This window comes from Tenrec ecaudatus, chromosome 4 (genome assembly GCF_050624435.1).
Source record: "Tenrec ecaudatus isolate mTenEca1 chromosome 4, mTenEca1.hap1, whole genome shotgun sequence".
In the NCBI taxonomy this organism is placed as follows: Eukaryota; Metazoa; Chordata; class Mammalia; order Afrosoricida; family Tenrecidae; genus Tenrec; species Tenrec ecaudatus.
The window spans coordinates 74,996,459-75,019,165 of record NC_134533.1 but is presented as its reverse complement, the minus strand read 5'-3'; the positions used below and the strand labels follow the sequence as shown (position 1 = coordinate 75,019,165).

The 22,707-nt window shown below is 51.3% G+C and overlaps 1 protein-coding gene across 2 annotated transcripts; it reads left to right on the top strand.

Annotated features, from left to right (window-relative positions):
• The first annotated feature begins 70 nt into the window (after window positions 1–70).
• Window positions 71–18,841, top strand: KCTD21 (potassium channel tetramerization domain containing 21). 2 transcript variants are annotated; one of them, XM_075546349.1, is made up of 2 exons: window positions 71–130; window positions 14,010–18,841. In XM_075546349.1, the coding sequence occupies exon 2, from the start codon at window positions 14,040–14,042 to the stop codon at window positions 14,820–14,822; it is 783 nt and encodes a 260-aa protein (XP_075402464.1). In that variant the 5' UTR covers window positions 71–130; window positions 14,010–14,039; the 3' UTR covers window positions 14,823–18,841. The 2 variants fall into 2 exon arrangements, with proteins under 2 accessions (XP_075402464.1, XP_075402463.1); XM_075546348.1 differs by lacking the exon at window positions 71–130 and adding an exon at window positions 322–761.
• Window positions 18,842–22,707: the final 3,866 nt, after the last annotated feature.

Sequence of the window (22,707 nt, the reverse complement as noted above, 5' to 3'; positions counted from 1 at the left end):
ATGCAACTCCTGCGTCCCGAGCCGCCAAGCCCCTAGGCTGGGCTCTGGCCCTCTGTCCCCGCCCCTTCTTCCCCCCAGGCGAAGCTGCGTCGGCCGCCCGCGGAGGGTGGCTGCTGAGCGAGGGCTGGAGGTGGGTGAAGCACGACTGGGGCACAGGGCGCAGGACGCAGGGATGGGCGATGAGGGGACGCGTGCCCACACAGGCACCTGTTGTACTATGAGGTTGTCACTCCAGCCTCATTGTTATCATCTGTGAAATGGGGATCGGTGCACCGTCAGTGGCTACTGGAGTGGGGACGCTGGTGGGAGGGAGCGGAAATGAAGAAGGCGGGGCTTAGGGAAGGGGCGAGCTGGTGGGCGTGGTCATGACCGGTGGTACTGATAAAAGAGAAGCCCGGCTAGTTAGGGTCTAGACTGTGGGAGGAGTCTACAGTGGATTGGGATTAAGAATGGGCGGAGTCTCAAGGTGAGAAGGCTGGCGCACCTGTCGAAAGGAATAAAGAAACCAGGACTGGGGAGTGGGTGCGGAGAAAGCCGGAACCCTGGTGAAGCAAGCCCAGGTTGAATTAGGTCGGATGCGAGAGGAAGGAGAGAGACAGATGAAAGGGAACCCTCCCCGTTCTGAAGAACCCAGTGCCCAAGGGATGCCCAGAACACCGCCCTTTCCCCGTGATTAGAAAAGCACTCATCCCTGAGCTCAGTGCGTCATACACTTGATCTCATTCAACCCACATCCCGCAAAGGCGCCACCATATTTACAGGTAAGAAACATGAGTCTTGGGGAAGTCAAGTGACGTCTCACACCACCAAGACTGCCTGTCTGCCTGTAGACTTTGCTTCCGCCATGGAAGTCTGGTCTGGAATGAGTGGCAAAGACAGAAACAACAGGCTGCGCTTAGTTTGCAAATAGGCCTTTTGCAGATTGTGTGATGAATTCAGTCCCGCAGGCCCTCTGAATGCTAGCTTGTAAGGCAAGTCGCTCGGGGTTGTGGGAGTGAAATGAGGTGGACTTGAAAAACCTTTGTTTATAAATTAGATTTTTGTTTATAAATTATAATGTGTGACAAGCCAAAAAGCCAAACCTGCTCCCCTGAAGTTAATGCCGACTCATAATGACCGTATAGGACGGAGTAGAACTGCCCCCATCGGGTTTCCCAGGCTGTAATCTTTAGTGGGTCACACTGTCACGTCTTTATCCCCACAGAGCAGCTGGTGGGTTTGAACGGACAACCTTTGGGTTAACAGCCAAACTCGAATAACCACAGTGCCACCTGGGCTCTGTGTTGAGAAGCAGGGAGAGCAAAAAGTAGGAGTTGAAATGAAGAGTTGAACCTGTGGAAACCCACAAGATGAAGTGTGCGAGTGAGCTGAGAGAGTGAAAAGAAAAATCTGCAAAAGGTGATGGCTGTTGAGGATCTGCAGCAGGTGATGGGCTACTTAGCTGTATATGCTGGGAATGTGTGCCAGGCCGTGGTTTCTCTCCTCCAAGCCAATTTCCCTCTTCCCAGTCCCAGCTGGCCAGCTCATTTGGGAATCTCATAGGAGGTGGGGCAACATTTCATTTTTATCTTTTAAGATTGGGGGTGGGCTTCTTAGAGAGATGGACAAAGTGGAACGAGAGATGCAGCTGCCGGACCAGTGGAGGTCTGGAAGAGGACGTGAAGGGCAGTATCTGCACACAGTCTGTAGGCCTGTCCATCTTGGGGTGCTGAGTGAGTCAGGTGGGGTAGGCAGCTCCTGCTTGCTTAGGATGTGGTCCTCGCTGGAGCACTATCAGGAGGACAGGGGAGAGCTCCCTAACAGTGTTCTCAGGCTGTGATCTTTACAGAAGCAGGCTGCTACCACAGCTTTCTCCCAAGGAGTACCTGTGGGTTTGAACTTCCTACCCTTGAGTTACTAACCCAGGATTGGCCCCCTGGGTCTCCTTCCCCCTATCCCTTTCAGGGATCCTCAAACTTTTAAAACAGGGGGCCAGTTCACTGTCCCTCAGACCCATTACAGGGCCAGACTATAGTTTTTTTTAAAAACTATGAACAAATTCCTATGCACACTGCACATATCTTATTTTGAAGTAAAAAACAAAACAAGGCAAAAACACCCGGCAGGCTGGATATGCCCTTGGCGGGCCACATGTGGTCTACGGGCTGTAGTTTGAGGACCCCTGCCTTAGACGGTGGGACCCCTCCCTGCATTTGTAGCTCTGGGGTCATCTAGGCTTGATCGAAGGCTGTCGATCCCAAAGTAAAAATTCAAGGGGTTTTTGGTTTTGTTTTCCTCAAAACAAACAAACAAAAAATGTTTTCAATTTCAGGAGAACGCAATAAACCTTGGTGTTGGTCAGTGACAGTCATTATGGCGTGTGGCAAAAGTGAGCCTGGCTAAACAGCAGGAAATGGCTTCCCCTTGCTCGACCGTCTTCTGGAGATGAGGGAAGACCCCAGTCCCTCAGACCAGGCACCGGTCTGTTTAGGTGGCAAAGAAAGGCAAGGCAGCGGGCCAGGGAAGGAGTGAGAAAAGAGGATTCCAACTGGGGAGGGTGGGCCTGGCCAATGAATGAGGTTTTTCTGAGTAGCCCAGGCAGAGGGGATGGCAAATGCCCAGTTGTAAAGGCAGGAGAGCGCCTCATCGGATTGGCAGCCAAACCAAGCCCACTATCAGTGCTACTGTTCTACTTCATAGCCACCGAGTAGAGCAGCAGTTCTCAACCTGTGGGTCGCGACCCCTTTGGGGGTTCAACAACTTTTTCACAGGGGTCACCTGATTCATAACAGTAGCAAAATTACAGTGATGAAAAAAAAATTACAGTGATGTAGTAGCAATGAAAATCATTTTATGGTTGGGGGTGGGGGGGTCCCCACCACATGAGGAGCTGTATGAAAGGGTCATGGCATTAGGAAGGTGGAGAACCCCTGCCGTAGAGGGTTTCCGAGACGATAAATCGTTACCAGAAAAAACAGCTTCGTCTTTTCCCACAGAGCTGCTGGTAGATTTGAACTGCCAATTCTGTAGTCGGCAGCTTGATGTTTAACCCACAGCACCACTACCTAAAGCAGGAACAGTAATAGTACCTACTTCATAGGGCATCCATGAGATTCCAGAAACCGAAACCCAGCTCGCTGCTACTGACTGTTCAGACTTCTAGCGACCCTGTAGGACAGAATGCAGCTGCCCCTGTGGTTTTCTGAGACTATACGCCTCACCTGTCTCCCCCAGAGCAGCCAGCTGGTGCTTGTGAAAGTTGACCTTGTAGTTAGCAGCCCAACACATGGCCCACTCAGCTCCCACTTCCTAGAAGTCAAAATCAAAGGCAATGAGTGTGCGGGTCCTGTCTGTGGATACTAAAGTTGGTCTTCGATTTTGGTGTGACAGCTTAATCTCTTCACCTTAAAGGTAATTTTCTCCCCTCCTATGTAGTTAGTCACTATGCGTGGAGTGGTTCTTTGGAACTGTGGGGATTGTAGGTTTCCAAAAGTCTTTAACTCAACATCCAAGGGGGACCCTTGTCTGAACCAGGTATTACCCTGGGATGTTGCTGATAGCGCTCTTCAAATTCGGCCATTCCATCCATAGTCATTAGCAGGCATTCTTCTTTATTTTCTTTTAATTGGGAAAAATGAATCCACAATCTAAATTGGGGTAAATTTCTTTACTTCTCATTTAGTGACTGAATGGATCAACTGCACAGAGACAAAAAAATAACCATTATTATATCTTTGTCTAGAAGAACAGCTCCAGTCAGTAGTATACGTCTGTACAGTAGGAGGCATTCTTCCGGGAAGAACTCACCCTGGTTTTTCCTCTTCACCTTCTTCCCCACTTCCTTCCCCTCTCCATTTCTTTTTGGAAAATCATTATGAACTCGCTGATTATTTTTCTATACAATGTATTATAACGCATTATCATCATTCTTGTGACAGTCAGATGATCTCAAGTTTGGCCAATGAGAGTACCTTCAGGCCAGTTCCATTGTCCTTTTGGCCTGACCTCCTTAGTCTTTGTTTCTTTCCTTTTTGGCAAGAGATGGCCCAGCCTAGCTGTGAACTTTTCTCTTCCAAGTCCTGGAATTACCAGTTTCTCCAAAGAGACCCACTGTCTTTTCATAGGAGATGGCAGACATGAAGATCTGGAGGGTCAGGTGCACTCATTGCTAGTGGGTGTTATTTTTAGATCACTCTAGGGGAAATAACAAGGAAATGATAAGTAGCTATCATTTAGGTAGCTAGATTTAAAAATAAAACAAGCTCACTGACTCCTAGAATCCCTGGAGACTCAAAGAGCCCAGTTCTGACTCACAGAGACCCTATAGGACAGAACAGAACCACTGCCTGGGGTTTCCAAGAGTGCAGATCTTTATGGGAGCAGACAGCCCCCTCCTCCTCCCCCAGCACTTGCACTTAGTGGTCCAGTGCTTCTCTTACAGGGCCATCAGGGCTCCAGAGGGATCAATAGATGATAGAACATTAGATCCTTATCATTACTTAATAGATTTGTTTTGCTGTTGTTCCATTGCTGGCCCTAAATTGATAATCCAAAGAAAGGGAGCTGGTGGCACCTGTGGTGGAAGCTTATTGGGGGTTGGCATGGGAAGAAGAGCACCCACGTGGGTACAGGTCACTGGGAGAACCTCTGTGAGTGGCTTCAGCCTCCCACGTCACCTAGCTTGAAAAAGACCCCCAGGAGGTTTTCAGAGGGCTGGTTCTCCAATGTGTCCAAGCCTGGACCTTCCCAGAGGTCAGGGCACAAGGAAAGTCCTGAGCGGGGGATTCCTGTCTTCCTCTCAGAGTCTGATTGAGGTCTGAAATGAAGGTAATAGAGGCCTGTCTGCCTGGATCCCAGAGCTGGAAGGATCACTCACTCAGTGCCATCCAGTCAATTCTGAGACATAGCCACCCTATAGGACAGGGTAGAACCTTTCTGGGCTTCCAAGGCCTTCAATCTTTACAGAGGCATAAAGTCTCAGTCATGTTTCCCCAAGGAGAGGCTGGTGGGTTCGTACTGCTGACCTCATGGGGTAGCAGCCCAGCCGGGAACCTACTCTGCCTCCTGGGCTCCTCGAGGTGCGATGCCTGATCTGTTTATTTCTGGGTGGTTAGCCAGTTGTGTCAACACGTGTACAGTGAAATTCCTCTCGATCTTCACGATGTTAATACGATTCGAAATGTTGCTGCTTTACCATCTGATTAAATACCTTATGCTAAGATACCTCCTGAGCCCAGGTGGAACAGGCGGTTGGTTAGGTGCTGAGCTGTAACTGGAACCCGTCTTTGAACCAGGAGGCAGTCTGTTTCTACAAAGATTTACAGCCTGGGCAAGCCCCATAGGACTCCCCGACTCTGTCCAAGAGGGCACTTGTGAGTCGGAATCCGCTCCATGGAAGCGTGTTTATTTGTTGAATACTAAGGTACTTATGGAGCCCTGGTGGCTAGTGGTTTCGCGTCGGGCTGCGATCTGCAAAGCCAGTTTGAAACTACCAGTCACTCCTCGGGGAAAAACGAGGCTGTCTTCAGAAATTCACAAGGGCAGTTCCATCCTTGCCTGTAGCGTCACTAGGAGTCGGAAGCAACTCGATAGCAGTGGGTTTGGGCACTTGGGAATATAGCGATTCTTCGTTTCCGTATTCTTTCAGGTCATCACTTGTATTTTCCCATCCAGATTAACATTTTAATCTTTTATAACTTGACCTTTCAAGTATTGGGATTTGGATGAGCAGAGCCTAACACCTGGGCTGTAACAAATGTAAGAGCAAACTTGACGACGTTGTGTTCTCTCAGAAGCTTCCCGGGTCTGTCTGGTCGGATCCTCATTACACGGCTTCATCCAATGCCCTGCCAGGTGTGTTGCGTTCTTGGGGGAGCGCAGGCTGGAGAGAAAGACCTGGGCTAGGGTTCTGGCTCTGCTGTTTTTAGTAAGCAATTCCCAGCAAATGGTCTCCAGTGCTTCAGTTTTATGATCCTAAAAGTAAGGATGATCGATTGCAATGTGGTATTTTAATGAAATCATTTAGGGCGTATCCTAAAACCCAAACCATTCCAAGCCCAGGGCCACCAGGTCAATGCTGACTCATAGCAGCCCTCTCCGAGGCGGTAATTCTTTACGGGAGCAGACAGTGGACTGGTACCCTCCAGACCCGAAGCTAGTCTCACCTGGTCAGAGGGGAAGGAGGGGCGGTGTGCATCGGATCTCGCTCACCTGGGTCCCTGTGGTGGAAATAGCCAGAGACAGCCCTAGATTCGAGTCCTTCTTCTCACGGACTAGCTTTCTGACTTTGCTCACTGGTAAAATGGTGATGGTGAGAGCACCCAGTCTCCGAGGGTTTGCCAAGACACCGAATGAGGCAGTGTGAGTAAAGTGTGTATCACGGTGCTCTCGCTCACTCTCTCTCACGGGACGTCTCTGTGGCTTTCATTAAAAACAGCTAAAATGCTCCCAACTGTAGGTCAACTGCCTCATGTCATACTTACTGCAGGCATGTGCACAGCAGTGGTATATACTGTGGTTTTGCCAAGCAAGTTATTTTGTTTTTAATGTTTTGTTGTGATTTGGATAGGATTTCACAGAGCAAATTGGTGTCCCATTCAGCAATCCATTCCCTGTTGGCTTGTGACATTGATTGCCATCCCCGTTCTGGACCAGCACACATCCCACTTCTGGTCCATCACTTACATCCCTTCATCTCTCCTATCCTTTCCCGCCATCTCTGCTGTGTCCCTGAGAGAATATTGCTTTGGGGATCTCACCTGCTGATTGGCGTAAGAAGTGCTTCCCTGTGGTGATGTTCACATCATCAGAACTCACTGACATTGAGTCCAGCCGGACTCCCGGTGAGCCTATAGGGCAAGAGCAGAACTGCCCCTGGGGGTTTCTGAGGCCATCAGTCTTGAAGGGAGGAGGAGGCCTCATCTTGCTCCCGCTGGTGGTTTCGAACTGCTAACCTTGTGCTTAGCAGCCCAACACATAACCCACTATGCCATCAGGGCCCCCACATTCACCACCTAGGCCTCTCTATTATTTGGCTGAAAGTTAAGCCAGAGTTGAGTTCAGGTTCAGGTCTGAATTGCACATCAAGACCAGTAGTCTTGGTGATGAGGCCGAGTTTGAAACAACTGCTGCAAGCTTTCTAAACGTGTGGATAGCGATTACAAGAGTTTATTGATATAATTCTTAGCCTGTGCAAGAGAGAGAGTAATAGGCTCTCTCCCCACTGGCTGTGGGTCCTGGGGAGGTCCCTGGGTTCCTCTGAGTCTCAATGTCCTTATCTGCAAGGCAGGGAGAATGATGGTTGCTTCATAGAATTACCATAAAAGCCTTGTACTTGATTCAAAGCTGAGTAAGAGTTCACTCCCTTCCCCTGTCAGTGCCTGACCTCAATCCCACCAGTACTTCCTGTCTGCTAGACAGTGAAGGCGCAGAGACCAGAGGCCTGCCATTGCCTCTCAGAGAACCCCCCCCCCCCCCAGGCTTGGTGATGGCTCCTGGAAGCTTTTTTATCCTGCCCCACAGGATGAAAACTTATGTTAGGTCATGATCTAATTCATATAGACACATAACGGAGTTTCACTCTACAATATATAAACTGCCCACAACCCATGCTTACTGATTGTATGATTCAGTAATAGGTCTGGGTCTTAACTGTTTTCTAGTTTATGGCAGTATAAATTACATCCAGTAAATTTCCTATGAATTTTGACAGTCTTAGAGTCACTATGAGTCAGAATCAACTCATTGACAGTGGGTTCGGGGTTTGGAGAACACAGTCATTTGGCTGTTACCACATCAAGATATAGAATATTTCCGTCATTCCAAAATGTTCCCTTTTGTAGCCAATCTCCTCCTCACCCATAACCCAAAGGTGATTCTGGCTCACAGAAACCCTGCGTAGTGTTTCCAAGACTGTACATTTCTACGGGAACAGAAGACTCACCTCTCTTCCATGAAGCAGATAGTGGATTTGAACCTCTGACCTGGGTGTTAGTAGCCCAATGCTTATCTGGCAGTGCATCAACAGTGCTCCCCACCCTTAGCCCCTAACCATCACTTAATCTGATTTCTGCCCCCCAACTTTTCCATTTTCCAGAATGTTGCAGGCGTAGGATCTTACGCTGTATCATTGTGAGTCTGCCTTCTTTCGTTTGACATAAAGCTTTTGAGATTCGTCTGTACTGTAGAGTAAGTCAGGAGTTTGGTCCTTTATCGGAGTTGTATCCTCATGTATGTTTACATACAGTTTGTTTATCGATCTCCATGCTAGCTGTTTCTCTTAAGGGGCATTTATAAAGAAAAGCACCTGTAAGCATCCATTGTGATGGTTAGATTTTCTGTCAACTCATTGTACCTGGTAAAGGTAGGGGTGATCATAGCCTATCAATCAAGTTGAACCTGGTGATACCTCCTTTTTTGGAGGAGAGGCGGCTTTTATGTAAGAGAGACCCTGAGCAGAACTGAACTTTCTCTTGCCCCGTCACCTTCTGTGAAGTGAAGCAGTGGGCTCGGGCTCATGAATCCACTGGTCTTACCATGTCCCCATCACTGTGAAGCAGCTGACCTGATAGAAAAATGGGAGGGATATCTAAAGATACAATGAAGGTGCCCGTTTGGGGACAGCACTTGGCAAAGTTGGGGCACTGCTCTCCAGGAGACTGTATATGCTCGAAACCAGCTTCCGATATATGGTCCTGTTTCTCCATATATTTTCCATGATTCACGGGTCTGGGAACCAGGAGGGGGAGACGGGAGTAGCACCACTCGCTGTTACTCCTCAGGACCCACTGACCACATGTTTGCTTCCTGTCCAGGAACCCTGTGCTCTAAAGGCCTGGGGGTCTTGTTTCCAAAGGGAGGAATGCTCCCAGCTGGAGACACATCACCGATTATTGACTGGTAGTTAAGAAGGCCTCCTGGCCAGTTTGAACTCCTCATGCCTCTGGATCTACAGACAAACAGGGTGTTACTGTACTGAGTGGCATGATTGATCTGATTACCATGGGGAAACGGGATTAGTAGGTCCTAATGGAAGAGAAAAATAATTTTTCTGGAGTCTAAGAGATTCCATAGGTCGTACTACCATGTCCTGTGACTAAAATCAGTGGTAAACTATAGCACCCCAATTATGACATGACTACTAATAGCCAACACTCTTCAGGAATGGAGCTTTGGTTACCCCACCAGGCAAAGAACCAGGAGTCGCTGAGGTAACTGCTGAGAGCAAAGGGAATATGGAATGGGTAGCGGAAGAAGGTGGCTATAAATACCAGCTACATCCGTGTCACCAGCTGCAGAAATGAGGGCTGTAATTGTTATGAGTAATGCCTATTTGTATGCATCAAGCGCTTTTGTTCACTTATAAAGCATATAAGATCAAGATAGAGTTACTGCGTTTTCAGTTGTGTGCCTATTAGTTGTATCCTGTTAGGCACATGTGTGGTTTTGTTGTTGTCTTTGGAGATTATGAGTAAAGAGTTGTATACTGGCATCAAGTTGGCAAGGAGTGATCTATGATTAGAGCTTTATGTCAGCTAAGGGTAGGGACAGAGCTGCACCTGTCATTCAGGTCACAATCTCATGACACTTTTGTAGGAAAGACACTGAGCTCTTTCTTGCCCCAATCGCCTTCTGCCGGATCTGGGTTCTGTGCCTGGTTTGCTGATCTGTTGTGTCACCTGCGGGTCCCAGCACCCAGCAGCAGACTGGCGACCTTGGATTCATTCAGCTCTGCATCCACCAGCCTGTGGCCCTTCTGCTTCATCTTCCCACTTCCTGTTGCTCAGCTCCTGCAGCTGCGTAAGTCAGGAGAAGCCTCCAGCTCACATTTAACCTACAGACTTGAACCAGACGCAATTCACCTACTTCTCCACCCATGTAGGTTATTTCTTGATAGAAGTCCCTTTCTATATACACCCTCATACAACCATCCTTGGTTTTGATTCTCTAGAGAGCAACCTAATGCCTCCACAGACAGCCTTTCCCATCGAACATGTCTTCCTCTCTCTCGGATAAATATCCAGAAGTGGGATGGCTTGGCTCCATGACACTTGTGTGTTCAACTGCGGGAAAGCCCACTAAGCTGTTTTACAGTAGCTGTGCCGAGTGGCACGCTCTCTGGCCATGAGTGAGGGTTCCAGATTGTGTTGATCTGGGTACCTTAGAGAAACAAATCCACAGAAAGTCATGTAGAAGAGAGAGTTTTATATAAAGGGTAAGTGCACATCAAGAAAGCAGCCCAACCCAGTGCTGCCCAAGCCCACAAGTCCAACATTAATGCGGTAACCCATATGTCCAACACCAGCCCACAAATGTGGGGTGAGGAGGGTCCCCCACAAATCATCACAGGTCCGGTAGGCACAATTGTACAGTGATAATAAGGATTATAGTAAAGTTTTAGAGAGCATGAGAGATAGAAGAGAAATATTGAAATTAATGGAGTCAGACACATTCATGGTAGCATACTCACCTCAGCCCCGCTTGATGGTCCTCGAGGGGAGGAAACCCAGCCGCGAGAGCAGGAGAGAGCCCCAACTTTATTGCTAACCAAGGGTTATATCTCCTTCGGGGGACACAATTACAGGTCACCACACATCACAGGAAGGGGCAGTACAATAGGCATACACATCATAGGAAGGGAATGTATGATAGGCACAAGCGTGACAGGAAGGGGATGAGCTAGGGGTGTGCCCATAGGAATGGGAAGGTCTAGAGGTATACATGTGACAAGATGGGCAGACCCTAGATTCATGATGGCGGCCTTGCCTTAGTCATCCTTGGGCGGGTTTGTCCTCTCTGGGGTCTCCTACAAGGAAACAGACAACTACTATCCTTATCAGAAGGGAGTGGGCCCTATTTGTGGTGGGATAAACAGTGGTGTCTGCTTGGTCTAGATGGCTGATAGCACTTAAGGAGAATGACCCCTGATCTACTCCTGATGACCTCCAAGTGTATAGTCATTTGCAAGCAGCTAAGTTTTGCATATATTTGGGGGAGACAACTTAGGAGAAATCCTTCTGTTTCCCATACACAAAGTCCTCCTCCATCTCACAAAACAGACGCAATGATGCCAACTGCAGGAGGAAAGCTGAGTCAGTGAATGTGTAAGCATGTCAGCACTGGCAGGGGTCTCCACACAGCTGCTCCAGCACCCAGGGCTGCATCGGAGTAGGTCCATGTGGCTTCTCCTCAGGGATGTCTTGCAGGAAGTGAGCCTTGCCAGCTAAAGCAGGGAACTGGCTAAGGCAGCTGCACCCTGGTCTGACCATCACAAAGCAAAAGACCCGCGAACTCGAGTCTCACGGAGCCATTTATCCCTCTGCCCTGTGACTAACCCCACATGTGTTTATCAGCCAGGTTGGCACAGTAAGCTAACTGCCTCACAGATCATCACCAGCACTTGTCAAGAATTTTGATTGGAGCCGTTGGGAAGGTGTCAGTGCCCCAAGGGTTTTCAGTAGTGGGCTTTTCAGAAGGAGCTTGCCAGGCCTTTCCTCCTGAGTCTCTCCGAGTGGACTTGACCCTCCACCTTGGGTTAAGCAGCCAAAATGGTTTTGGTTTGCACTCCCTGGACGACTGTCGATGTCGAACATACTTTGGTTGGCTTACTCGCCAACTGCATGTCTTTGCTAAAGCCTTTGTTCAGATCTTTTGCGCGTATGTTGATGAGGTGGTTGGTTTTCTCAGTCTGGGGTTTTGAGATATTTTCTGATACTCTCATTGGCCATCTTTTTTGTTACAAGTATTTTCTCCTATGTTGTGGCTTTTTTGTTCATTCCTTCAGTGTCTTTCAAAGAGCAGACTCCCCTCCACCCTTCACCCCCCGTCCTCATTTGGATGAAGTTCAATTGATCATTCGTCTCTTCTTTTGTGGTTTATATTTCGTGTGTCCTAAGAGGGAATCATTGTGTGGACCGCAGTTACAAAGGTTCTCTCCTGGACGTTCGCTAGGTCTCGGTTTGAGGGTTAGGTCTATGATTCATGGTGAGCTGATTTCCCCATGTGATGTGAGCTACGGGTCAAGGTGCCTCAAGCCTATGGCTGTCCAGGGGTCTGCTCTTGATAAAAGCGTGGGGTTGTGGGGAGCAAGCTGTAGGCAGAGCAGAAATCCTCTCCTGGTGGGATGGTGGCCACTAGCAGAGCGGTGTGTCCGAGGTACAGAGACGCGCCCAAAGGTTCATCCAAATGGGGAGTGCTGAGGACAGCCCCACAGAAGCAGTGACGCGTTGACTAGATGAGCCCTTGTAGCTGGATGGCAGAGAAGCTGGGAAAGCCAGGGACGGGTGGTACAGGCAGAGGGCCGGCGGGGGTGTGGGGGGGGCAGTGGCAGTGTGGCAGTGTGCTCAGGACTGGCTGGAGGGCCAGAGCATCCCAGGTGGCGAGGGGCAGCTTTGAGGAAGAATGAGGTGATACGGTCTGGTAAGTAACACGGAAAACCGCACTTCAGGTAACTCACAAATCACTCTCTGGACCCAAACTAAAAACGGACAAGTCCCAGTATGCAGGCCTGAGCCCAGGAGGAAGGGGGGGCGTTGAGATGCAGAGCAGTTTCAGAGATGAGGCATGGGAGCAGCCCCCACCACCCACCCTGCCCTGGAGCCTTGAGCACAGGCAGTGGGTGGCTGACATGAGCCCACTGCGGGCTTGGGAGAAAATGAGTTCTCCATTAGGCTTCTGGCCCTGTGGATTATCCAGGTGGGGCTGTCCAGGAGGCAGCAGGGTACACACTGGGGCTTTTAACTCTACCAGTTCATGGCCACATGACCACAAACAGTGTGCGATTCTCAGACAGGGTCTGCCCCCCTGGCCCTGTCTCTGAACCTCTCCCTGTGGGGAGACCTGTGGGGGTGTGCTGATGGAGACACCTGGCACTGCCACTGGAAAGGGGGGTTTGGAGAAACAAGCTCTGGCGTACCAGAAGCTGCTCTCATGCAGAGAAGTGCCCAAAGGCAGGCTACTCGTCCAATCGGCCAGGAAGCCCGCCCCTCGGTCTCGTGGCCTCAGTGCTGCTGCTCTGTCTCCTAGCCTCGGGTGGCACCTATCTCTTTGAGGGCCTTCCTCCTCTTCCAGCCGACCCTCCACCTGACCAAGCATGGCTTCCTTCCCCAAGGGTATTTAGAGCGTACCAGTCTTTGGCTTGTAAACATTTAAACATCGTTCCTGTGTAGGAAGGGACTTGGGTTGAATCCTGCCCTGGACTTCACCTCCCTGAGCTTGGGGAGGGAAACTAGACGCAGTTTGCCTTGTCTACATAACAGGGCTAGGTGGATGGATGGATGGATGGATGGATGGATGGATGGATGGATGGATGGATGGTAGTTTCTCTTGGGGGTGGGGAGGGCGGGGTGACAATGATGTGACAAACAGATGCCATGTACTTGAAAGCATGTAACATAGCCCTGAACCCATGCCACGTTCCTTCATCCTGTAGACCAGCGGCTCTCGATTCTAACTGGGCACTTAGACTCAGACAGCAAGAGAGAGACCAGTGCTGGGGCCCATCCCAGACCAATTAACAGCGTCTCTGGAGGATGGGACCAAGACATCCTTTTTTGTTGAGTTTTTTTGTTGTTGTTGTTATTTGTTTGTTTTTCTTAACTACCTAGTGAATCTAATCCACTTTAGACCAGAGGTGGAGGACCTTTTTTTACTGCCAAGGGCCCCTTGGATATTTTTAGCATTATTCATGGCCCATACACCATGATCAACATAAAAATGAGCCTGCTAGATGTGGTTAGGCAGTTCATGAACGCACCCCGCCTGCGGAGGCTGGACCTGCATCTCCGCCTTTGGTGAGCTGTGTTACATGCGCCGGTACAGCGGAGTCCACAGGTCTCATGCTGCTTGAGGGTCGGGTGCCCCCACCCCTGCTTTAACCAGCGTTCCAATCACTCCCCCCATGTCTTTATCAAGTGTCGATTCCCGATGCGGGCCTAGAGGAGTGGAGGCTTGGTTTGCAGTAAGGAGTAGAGAACCGTGGCTGCCCAGCCCTGGCTGGGTAACAGTCATCCCGCACTCTCCTTCCTCTCCAGGACTACTGGTCAGCACCCCGGCCTCCTGCCATGTCTGACCCCATCACGCTGAACGTCGGAGGCAAGCTCTACACAACCTCCCTGGCCACCCTGACTAGCTTCCCCGACTCCATGCTGGGCGCCATGTTCAGCGGGAAGATGCCCACGAAGCGGGACAGCCAGGGCAACTGCTTCATCGACCGCGATGGCAAAGTGTTCCGCTATATCCTCAACTTCCTGCGGACCTCCCACCTGGACTTGCCGGAGGACTTCCAGGAGATGGGCCTGCTCCGCCGGGAGGCCGACTTCTACCAGGTGCAGCCCCTGATCGAGGCCCTGCAGGAGAAGGAGGTGGAGCTGTCCACGGCCGAGAAGAACGCCATGCTCAACATCTCGCTGAACAGGCGGGTCCAGATCGTCCACTTCACGGTGCGCGAGGCTCCGCAGATCTACAGCCTCTCCTCCTCCAGCATGGAGGTCTTCAACGCCAACATCTTCAGCACCTCCTGCCTCTTCCTCAAGCTCCTGGGCTCCAAGCTCTTCTACTGCTCCAACGGCAATCTCTCCTCCATCACGAGCCACCTGCAGGACCCCAACCACGTGACTCTGGACTGGGTGGCCAGCGTGGAGGGCCTGCCAGAAGAGGAGTACACCAGGCAGAACCTCAAGAGGCTATGGGTGGTGCCGGCCAACAAGCAGATCAACAGCTTCCAGGTCTTTGTGGAGGAGGTGCTGAAAATTGCTCTGAGCGAAGGCTTCTGCATTGATTCTTCTCACCCTCATGCTCTGGATTTTATGAACAACAAGATTATCCGGTTGATAAGGTACAGGTAAAAGGACCCTCACCACTCTGGTGGGTGGGTGGGTGGGTGGGGTCCCAAGAAGTCCATGACAGCAGAGACCTCACAAAGTACCCCACCCACGGTGTGAGGCAGGGGCCTATCCTAACACGCGTTAATCATGGAGCCGGACTCGCTCCCCCGCATGCCCTCGCCCACCTCGTGGAACCCACGTGCCGTGTCCTCTGAACACAACATCCCTTTTCTTCCGCTGTGAAGCTGGAGATGGGCGGTTTGTTATGACGGTGACGCGTCAGCTGACATCTACCAGGGAGGCCACAGGAGGACTTTGCGATGAGGAGAGAGGGGTCTCTTGGTTTTGTGCGGTGGCTTCTGTCTCCCTCTGGGCTGTTGGCCAGTGCCCTGAGTACCGGTCTGCTAGAGGGGATGGGGTGGGGATACGCGTTTCACTTCACTTCCCCAGGACACCGAGCACCCGCAGAGTCCCATCGCACCTGCTCTTCTGCCCCTGGAGTGTGCCCCAGACCTAGGATTCGTGCATCCCAGGATCACTAGGTTTGGTTCTTTGGAAGTTCTCAGGGTTATGCTTGTGGTGCTGGGGGTGAGAGAGCGAGCTGGGGGTGGGGAGGCGTGGCATGGCGTGGCCTGGAGGACCAAGCCAAAGGTAGGCGTCTGGGGGTCTCTGTCTCCAGAACGAACCGGGAGGCTGTCCGTGTGCAGATGCAAAAGGCTGTGGAGTCAGCGTGATGAAAGGCACTTGATCATCGGGCCTGTTCCATGACTTTTGTCACCCTTTGCCCCTCCATGCGAGGTATGACGGAAACAGGTCATTCCTAACAACTATATTCTGAAATCTCAGGGTTAGAAAGTTCTTCAAAGGTCATTTAGGTGTGTCCCCGCCACCCCCCACCCCCAGCACAGCGGTGACCACATTTGAGGGCAGCCCCCTAGCAGTCACTTGACCCTGCTGGAGAAGCTGGGCCGAGGGGAAATTGGCCATCCCCAAGGCAGTGCCTGCCTGTTAGTGAACCCAAACCCACCCTCCCGCCTCTTCCATTTTCCGGTCTGGGTTCCAGGCCCTTCTTCACACCCAAATGTGTGTCTCCTCCATGAGAATAGTTGCTTTGAGGCCGGACCCTTATTCCGAAAACATGATTGCTCAGAATGCAGTTCCCACTTAAGGAGGCGTGTCTTCTGAACTAAGCCCATCCCGCTCATCCCCCTGGGAGCCAACCCCCTTTTTGTGAACAGCCTCACCTTGACTCTGAGCTCCCAACCTCCTCACTGCCGTGGCTTCACCCACATCTCTCTTGACCGTTTTTTTGTGCTGGCCGAAGAAGGTGCCCCTGGGGAGATCCAGGGAGGCCCATGTGCAGCAAGGAGCCCAAGGATGGTCCAAACAGACGGCGGTGCCCTGGGGAAGGGTGCCCGGCCCCTAAAACATTGTTCAGGAGGAGGGGGCCTTCCTGACACTCGTGGTTCTGTACATAACCAATCCAGGGGCTGCCTGGGGGTAAAGAAACGCCAAGTCACTACTGCCCGGTGGAGGCTGAGCAGTAGAGACCCCAAGCTGCACATCACAATTCTTCCCTGGAGCGAAGATGGCTTTGGTAGCACTTAAGAGTCCTCCCCGCTGATGAGGGCCCTTCAGGCAAAGCTGGGAGATCCTGATGACACAGGTGCCCACCGGACGTGGGCCAAGCCAGGGGTCTTCCGTAGTCGGGCCCTCTGGAGAGGTGGTATCCGGGGCCTTGCGCAAAGCTGATCTATTAGGCAATAAAGGCATTTCCCCAGAGTTCAGTGGGGTCCAAAGGTCTCCCTGGTCAGTCTAGGACTCAGGGAAGCCCCTCCGAAGAACCCAGTCTCGGCCAGCCAGCAGCAGGCGTGACCACAGCCAACCTGAACTTGGAAATGCCGTCCACCATTACTGCCCTGTTTCTCCCTGTCCACAAAGCGTCTTTGTCTCCATCTTTTCGGTGCTTCTCAGTTCCAGCAGCCTTGCTTTCGAGAACATACTGGACCTTGGAAGGCACGTGTGTACTCTGTGACTACGGGAGCCGCCCACTTCACTGAGCCGCCCCGGTTTCTTCGTCTGTGCAGTGGGCGGCACAATGATTCGTAACCTGCCTGCCTCACAGGGCTGTGGTGAAGGTCAAATGAAATCATGTATGTGAGTGGGACGCGTCTGTTCTCATTTTGTGTCTGCTTATAAGGGGGACTTGGGACTTCATAGCTGCTGCGTGGCCTTCGCTCCAGGCCTGGGCACCTCGGTTGCAGCCCCCGCCCGCCTGTCAGTGGAAGCCCAAGCGCTGCTCTGAGGCCCAACTGCTGCCAGCCAAGCTGCACACTGGTCCATCCGGCTTCAACCCCAGACTGGAAACCTGCATCCACGCCCCAGATGGACCGGAACCGTGTCTGCATCTTAACGAGAGTCCCCGGGTGATCTTTGTGATACATAAGGATTGACGCATCCAGTCTCTCTGGGTGCACATGCCAGAGTGAGGCGGGTTTGAAGCCAGATTCCACAGTCGGTGTGGCAGCCTGCTGTCCTCGCCCCGGGGTACCAGTGAGTCCATCCGGATTCCCAGCAAAACCACCGGAGAGAGTAGAGCTGTCCTATGGAGTTCTCCAGGCCGTAACCTTTATGCCTTAGTGGCGCAAAGGTGAAGCATGAGCCCACTACCTGTCAGACGTGGCTCAGGGTCACCCAGTAGCTCTGGGGGTGAAAAGGCCCAGCAGCCGAGAAACGGGGAGCAGCAGGGAGCCACGCAGAGGCACCTCGCAAACATCCCTGTGGGGGCCTCTGTCCTCTCCGCTTGCCAACATTCGAACCTCCCAACATTCCCATTAGCCAGACTGGGCACGGTGTCGCTCCAGAAAGGTTGACTCTTTCCAGAGATGGGGCCGTTAGTTGAAAGCTGGGGAGCGCCCCCCATGCATGCTCAAGGTGTGTGGTCCCTGAGGGCAGGCACAGCCTACACCAGAGTGTCTGTGGGAAGCACCTGGTACTCACACCATGCTGGGTGCTCATGGACGGGGAAGCTGAGGCCTTGGGGGCAGGTTGGATTTTGACAGAATCAGGAAGGCCCGCCATGGAGCAAGAGCAGAGCCCTGAACGCCCCCAGCAGAGGGTGACTCCAGGGGAGCCTCCGGCATTGGGTTCAGGGTCATCTCACGGTGCACATCTTAGGTGAGGTCAGCTGCCCACTAGCAAAGAGAATGGCGAGTGGGCAGGCAACACTGGTGCAGTGGAGAACTGAGGGAGCATGACCTGGGAGGCAGGGGTTCTGGTCAGCCCCTCACCGCCCAGAGCGAGACCCCACAGAGATCGCCATAGAACTTGGTGTATCCTTTTTGCAATCATAAGAGATTTATCGCAACTAAAGGGATGGTGTGGGCACACATAGCTGGTAGCTCTGTTCCTGCCCTAGGTCTGGCCCTGTGCCTGCCCAGGGACGAATATCAGGAGGGCCCACGGGGACCTACAGGCATGTTCATGTGGCCGCTTGCTGAGGTCTGTCACCCAGGCCGCTAAAGGTCTACAGCGGTCCCCTCAGCAGGCCGTCTCCGACCCTGCTCCTTGTGACTTCACAGCCTCAGGAGCCCTTTGCCCTGTTAGGAAGGGCCAAGCCTTAGGATCCCGTGGCTCTACCTTTTGTTTTTATTAATAAACATATTTATATGTGTATGTCTTTAATAGTTTTATTGGCATATGATTCCCATACCACACAATTTAATAGCTCAATCATATTAAGAACAGTTGTGCACATTTTATTTATTATTATTAATTCATTTTGTTGGGAGCTAAAGAGGTCTTGTGCAGCAGACTTGCCAAATGCAGTACATCATTTGATTTCTTTTTTTTAATTTTTATTGGGGGGCTCTTACAAATCTTATGGCGCTCTATCATTCAATGGTATGAAGCACACTTGTACATAGGTTGCCATCAACATTTCCAAAACATTTTCTTTCTACTTGAACCCTTGGTATCAGCTCCTCTTTTACCCCTCCCTCTCAGTTGATTTCTTAACTGCTGCTTACTTGAGTGTTCAGTGCAGATCCAAATAAAACGAAATCCTTGACAACTTCAAAAAAAAAAAAAAAGGAAGAACTAGAATAGTTATTCAATCACCACAATTTCAGAACGTTTTCTTCTTTCTTGAATTTGTTGTTAGCTCTCATTTCCCCCAACCCCACCTGCCATGCTTCTAGGTGACTATTAGCCCAGTCACTGTCTGTATAGATTTACCGACCCTGGATTTCCTACGTAGACAAAAGAAGGGGGAAATGGCAAAGTAAAACAGAAAACTTCAATAGAAAAGAAAGCAGAAAACATTGAAAACTGCCACAACCTTAAAACAGGTCACAAGGAAGATCAAATGATGTTACATTTAACACAACGGCATCTGCCATAATGGACTTTATCATGCTCCCTGTCTGATAACAAGGCTACTCACACCCCACAGCTGCCGTCGGACCCCTTCCCCAGAGCCTTAATCCACGGGGGGACCCTGCAAATGGATTTGGGGCTCCGCTTGTCATCCATGGTCTACTGCAAACCAAGTCCTCAGAATCTAAGCCCTGGTAGTGCTCCTGCTCTGGATTTGGATTTTGTTCTTGACAATCCTTGGATCACACAGGCTGATGTACGTCTTCCATGTGGACCTAGTTGAGGCCTCACTTAGATGGCTGCTTGTTTAAAGACTGGCCTTTAAGACCCCAGCCGCTAGTCTTTCTGAGCCGGGCACCATCTGCTTTCTTCACCACACTTTGCTGTACACCTGTATCTTCAGTGACCTCTCATGAGGGCAAGCATCTGGTGGGGCCATGTCCTATGGACTAATTATACTCAGATTGGGGCTCCGATTAGGTGTGCCTATGGCTCTCTCTACCTTTGAAACGGAGCACCCTAGGGGTGCAGGGTGGGCGTCAGCACCTTGCCCCTGCCTCAGTGCCCTCTCCCCAGCACTGGCTCCCAGGGTGAGGCCACAGGGCCTGTACAGCCTAGAGCATAGGGCTGTGTAACTGCCTTCTGTTCACACCAGCTTCCGGCTTCCCTTTGCAAGTTACTCCAACACGCTGCCATGTGGGGTTGGCCAAGGCCACATTTGGACTATTTTCTTGGCTCATGTGGCCAAAGCACCAGCCGTCCGTGCCTTTCCTGAATTGCAACGTGTCTGCCTGTGTCCTGGGGGGACTCCGGGCTGGTGGCAGTTGCTGGCAGGGCAATGAGGCCCCATGACCACCTTGCAGGGCCCAACGACCAGAACCACCTGAATAGCACACCCGCCTGAGGGAGGAGCCAGGGCTTGTTTCCAGACCTTGCAGTGTTCTATTTGTGGCAACTCCCCTCTGCCCAGACAGCTCCGTCTCCTGCAGAGACTTTGGGATCTGTGCTGTCGACAGCAGATCACCAAGCAACTCAAAGTGCCGAGGACCTGCCCGGCACAAAAGGATAATGAGACAAACTTTGGTGCGGTCAGCTCCGGCTCTGGGGAGGAGAAATAACATGTTTGTCCTTGACCCTCACTGTGCCCTGTCCCAGTCCCATTTCCCACCAGCTCCCTGCCTTGCCCACCCACAAATACACAAGGCATTTCAAAATCCCAGCAGTTCCCACTTGGCTGGCAGTCCTTGAATGTTCTAGTTTGTTCCCTCTCTGATGCCAGATTCCCTCCCTCAGCCTAGGATCCCTCCTCCCCAGGAGCTGGGAAAAGGCCCTGTGGAATCACATTTGAAAACGAGGTCTCCTTGTGGATAAGTGACAACTTGCCTCAAATAATAAGTATAACCTATCAGTGCTCCTTTAAAGAATCACCTAGGAAACCAACCCATTGAGATAGGAACTAGACTAATAGCTCCTTAGGGTTATGGCAAGGTACCCTGGTGGTGTAGTGGTTATGTGTTGTTGGGTTGCTAACTGCAAGGTCACTAGTTCGAAACCACCAGCTGTTCCATGAGAAAAAGACGAAGTTTTCCACTCCCAAAAAGAGTTACAGTCTCAAAAGCCCACAGGGGCAGTTCTACCCTGCCCGAGATTGTCTCTATGAGTTGGCATTGACTCGATGGCAGTGAGAGTTATTGAGAGGGCTATGGAGGGGTGGGTGGGTGGGTGGAAATAGTAAATAGTAATAGATACAAGAATGAAAAAAATTATCTAAAATTGGTGGTGGTGATTGTACAACCCTTTCTAATATATTTAAACCTTTGAGTTGTATGGCACACAAATTAGATGTCAGTAAAATGGTTGCAAAAGAAAGGAAATCAAACCATCAACAAGTACTTGAAAACAAAGCTGAAAATGTGAGGAGCCAGGGAAACTAGATTAATGGAAACAGAACAACCAGAATGTAAATAATGAGGATGATCGCCCATTGTGAGGACTGTAAGCCATGTCATGGAAGAACATGTGTAGAAATTATTGAATGGGAAGCTGGGTAAACTTTCACCAGAACAGTGAAAGTAAAAGGACCACCCTACAGGTCACAGCAGATCTCCGTGAGTCAGGGACCAATGTGATGGCAGTGAACTACAGCAGCAACCATTCAAGTTACGTGACCATGTTAGGGGGAGACCCAGTCTAAGTCCTCCTGAAGAATTTTGTCCATTAGACTGTGTGATTGGGGACAGACTCGGGTATGTAAGTGCCTAGACTCAGATGTCTACGTCTCAATGATGTTCCAAATGACCTTGGGCAAATCACTTCACTGTCCTGGGCCTAAAAGCTTCCTTGGCAAAAGGCAAAAAAACTCTGCCAGATGGCAGCCTCGCCGGGGCAGGATGGATGAAATGAGCTCTGTAGCACTGAGGATGTGCAAGGGGAGACTGGACAGTCCCTGGTGGGGTTCCCTGGGGGATTCAGGGATGGACCGGCACCTAATGTCCCTTCCCACCCTCTCATCCTCAGCCGTGGACCTGTGGGACACAGCAGTCCCACGATGTCTGGATTTTCAGAATAAAACTTTGGACTGTGTTAAGCACCCCCTGGGGAGAAGTCCACCCGGCAAAGTGGGATCCTTCAGATGGCCCCGCAGACAAGCTGGTAAAAGCAGTCAGCAGACTTCCATGATGGAAGGCTCACTGCACCAAAAGGGAGTGCTCCCTCCTTCCTTTGATGAGAGCTGGACCACCCTCCTCCCTCCGCTTCCGGCCGTCATTCCTGAGCATAGAGAGGCTGCCCCCTACACGGCTGCTACCAGAGGGGACTTGTAGGGGACTGTCAGGGTGTGCCATCTGTTGGCTGTCTTCCGACTGGAATCTGAGAGTGTTGTGTTCCCAGGAAGCTGATGACTGTCCTGCAAAGGCGAAGGGGGATCGAAGACTGGCTTAAAGTCAAGGGGGCGAGGGGAAGTCCTGCCTCTGCTCTGACTACCTTTCAGCCGGGCTTGGCAAGCACCACCACCCTCAGTGACTTCGCCTTTGGCAACGGGGCTAAAGATGTCTGCTACTGCCTGCCTCCCTCGGTGATGGGGGGGGGGGATGACGGAGGAACTGCACACGGAGTGCTTGGCCTCCTCTTTGCTGTCCTCTCTCCGTGTTCTCCAGGTAGCACCGAGCACGCTCCTGCAGCAGGGACCACATCTTATGACTCTATCCCAGCTCAGCACAGTGCATCCAAGGGGAGGCACCCAGCCAGGGAACTATTTTCCCCCGGAGGAAACAGGGCCGCAATGCCCTGGGGACTTGTCCCAGTTGCAGTCGGGGAGGGAAGAGCTAAGACTGGACTCCAGGACCTGACGCCCAGCCCTCTCTCCCCCCGACACCAGCCCGTGCATGCAACATTAGGCGAAGGCCGCGTGGCCCTCTGGAGCTTTTCATCACACTCACGTGAATGGGGGCTTGGGACCAGGATCCAGACCCGTCAGACTCTCAAAGTGTGAGCTCGTGTTACAGCCCAACTAAAAGTCTGCATGGAGCGA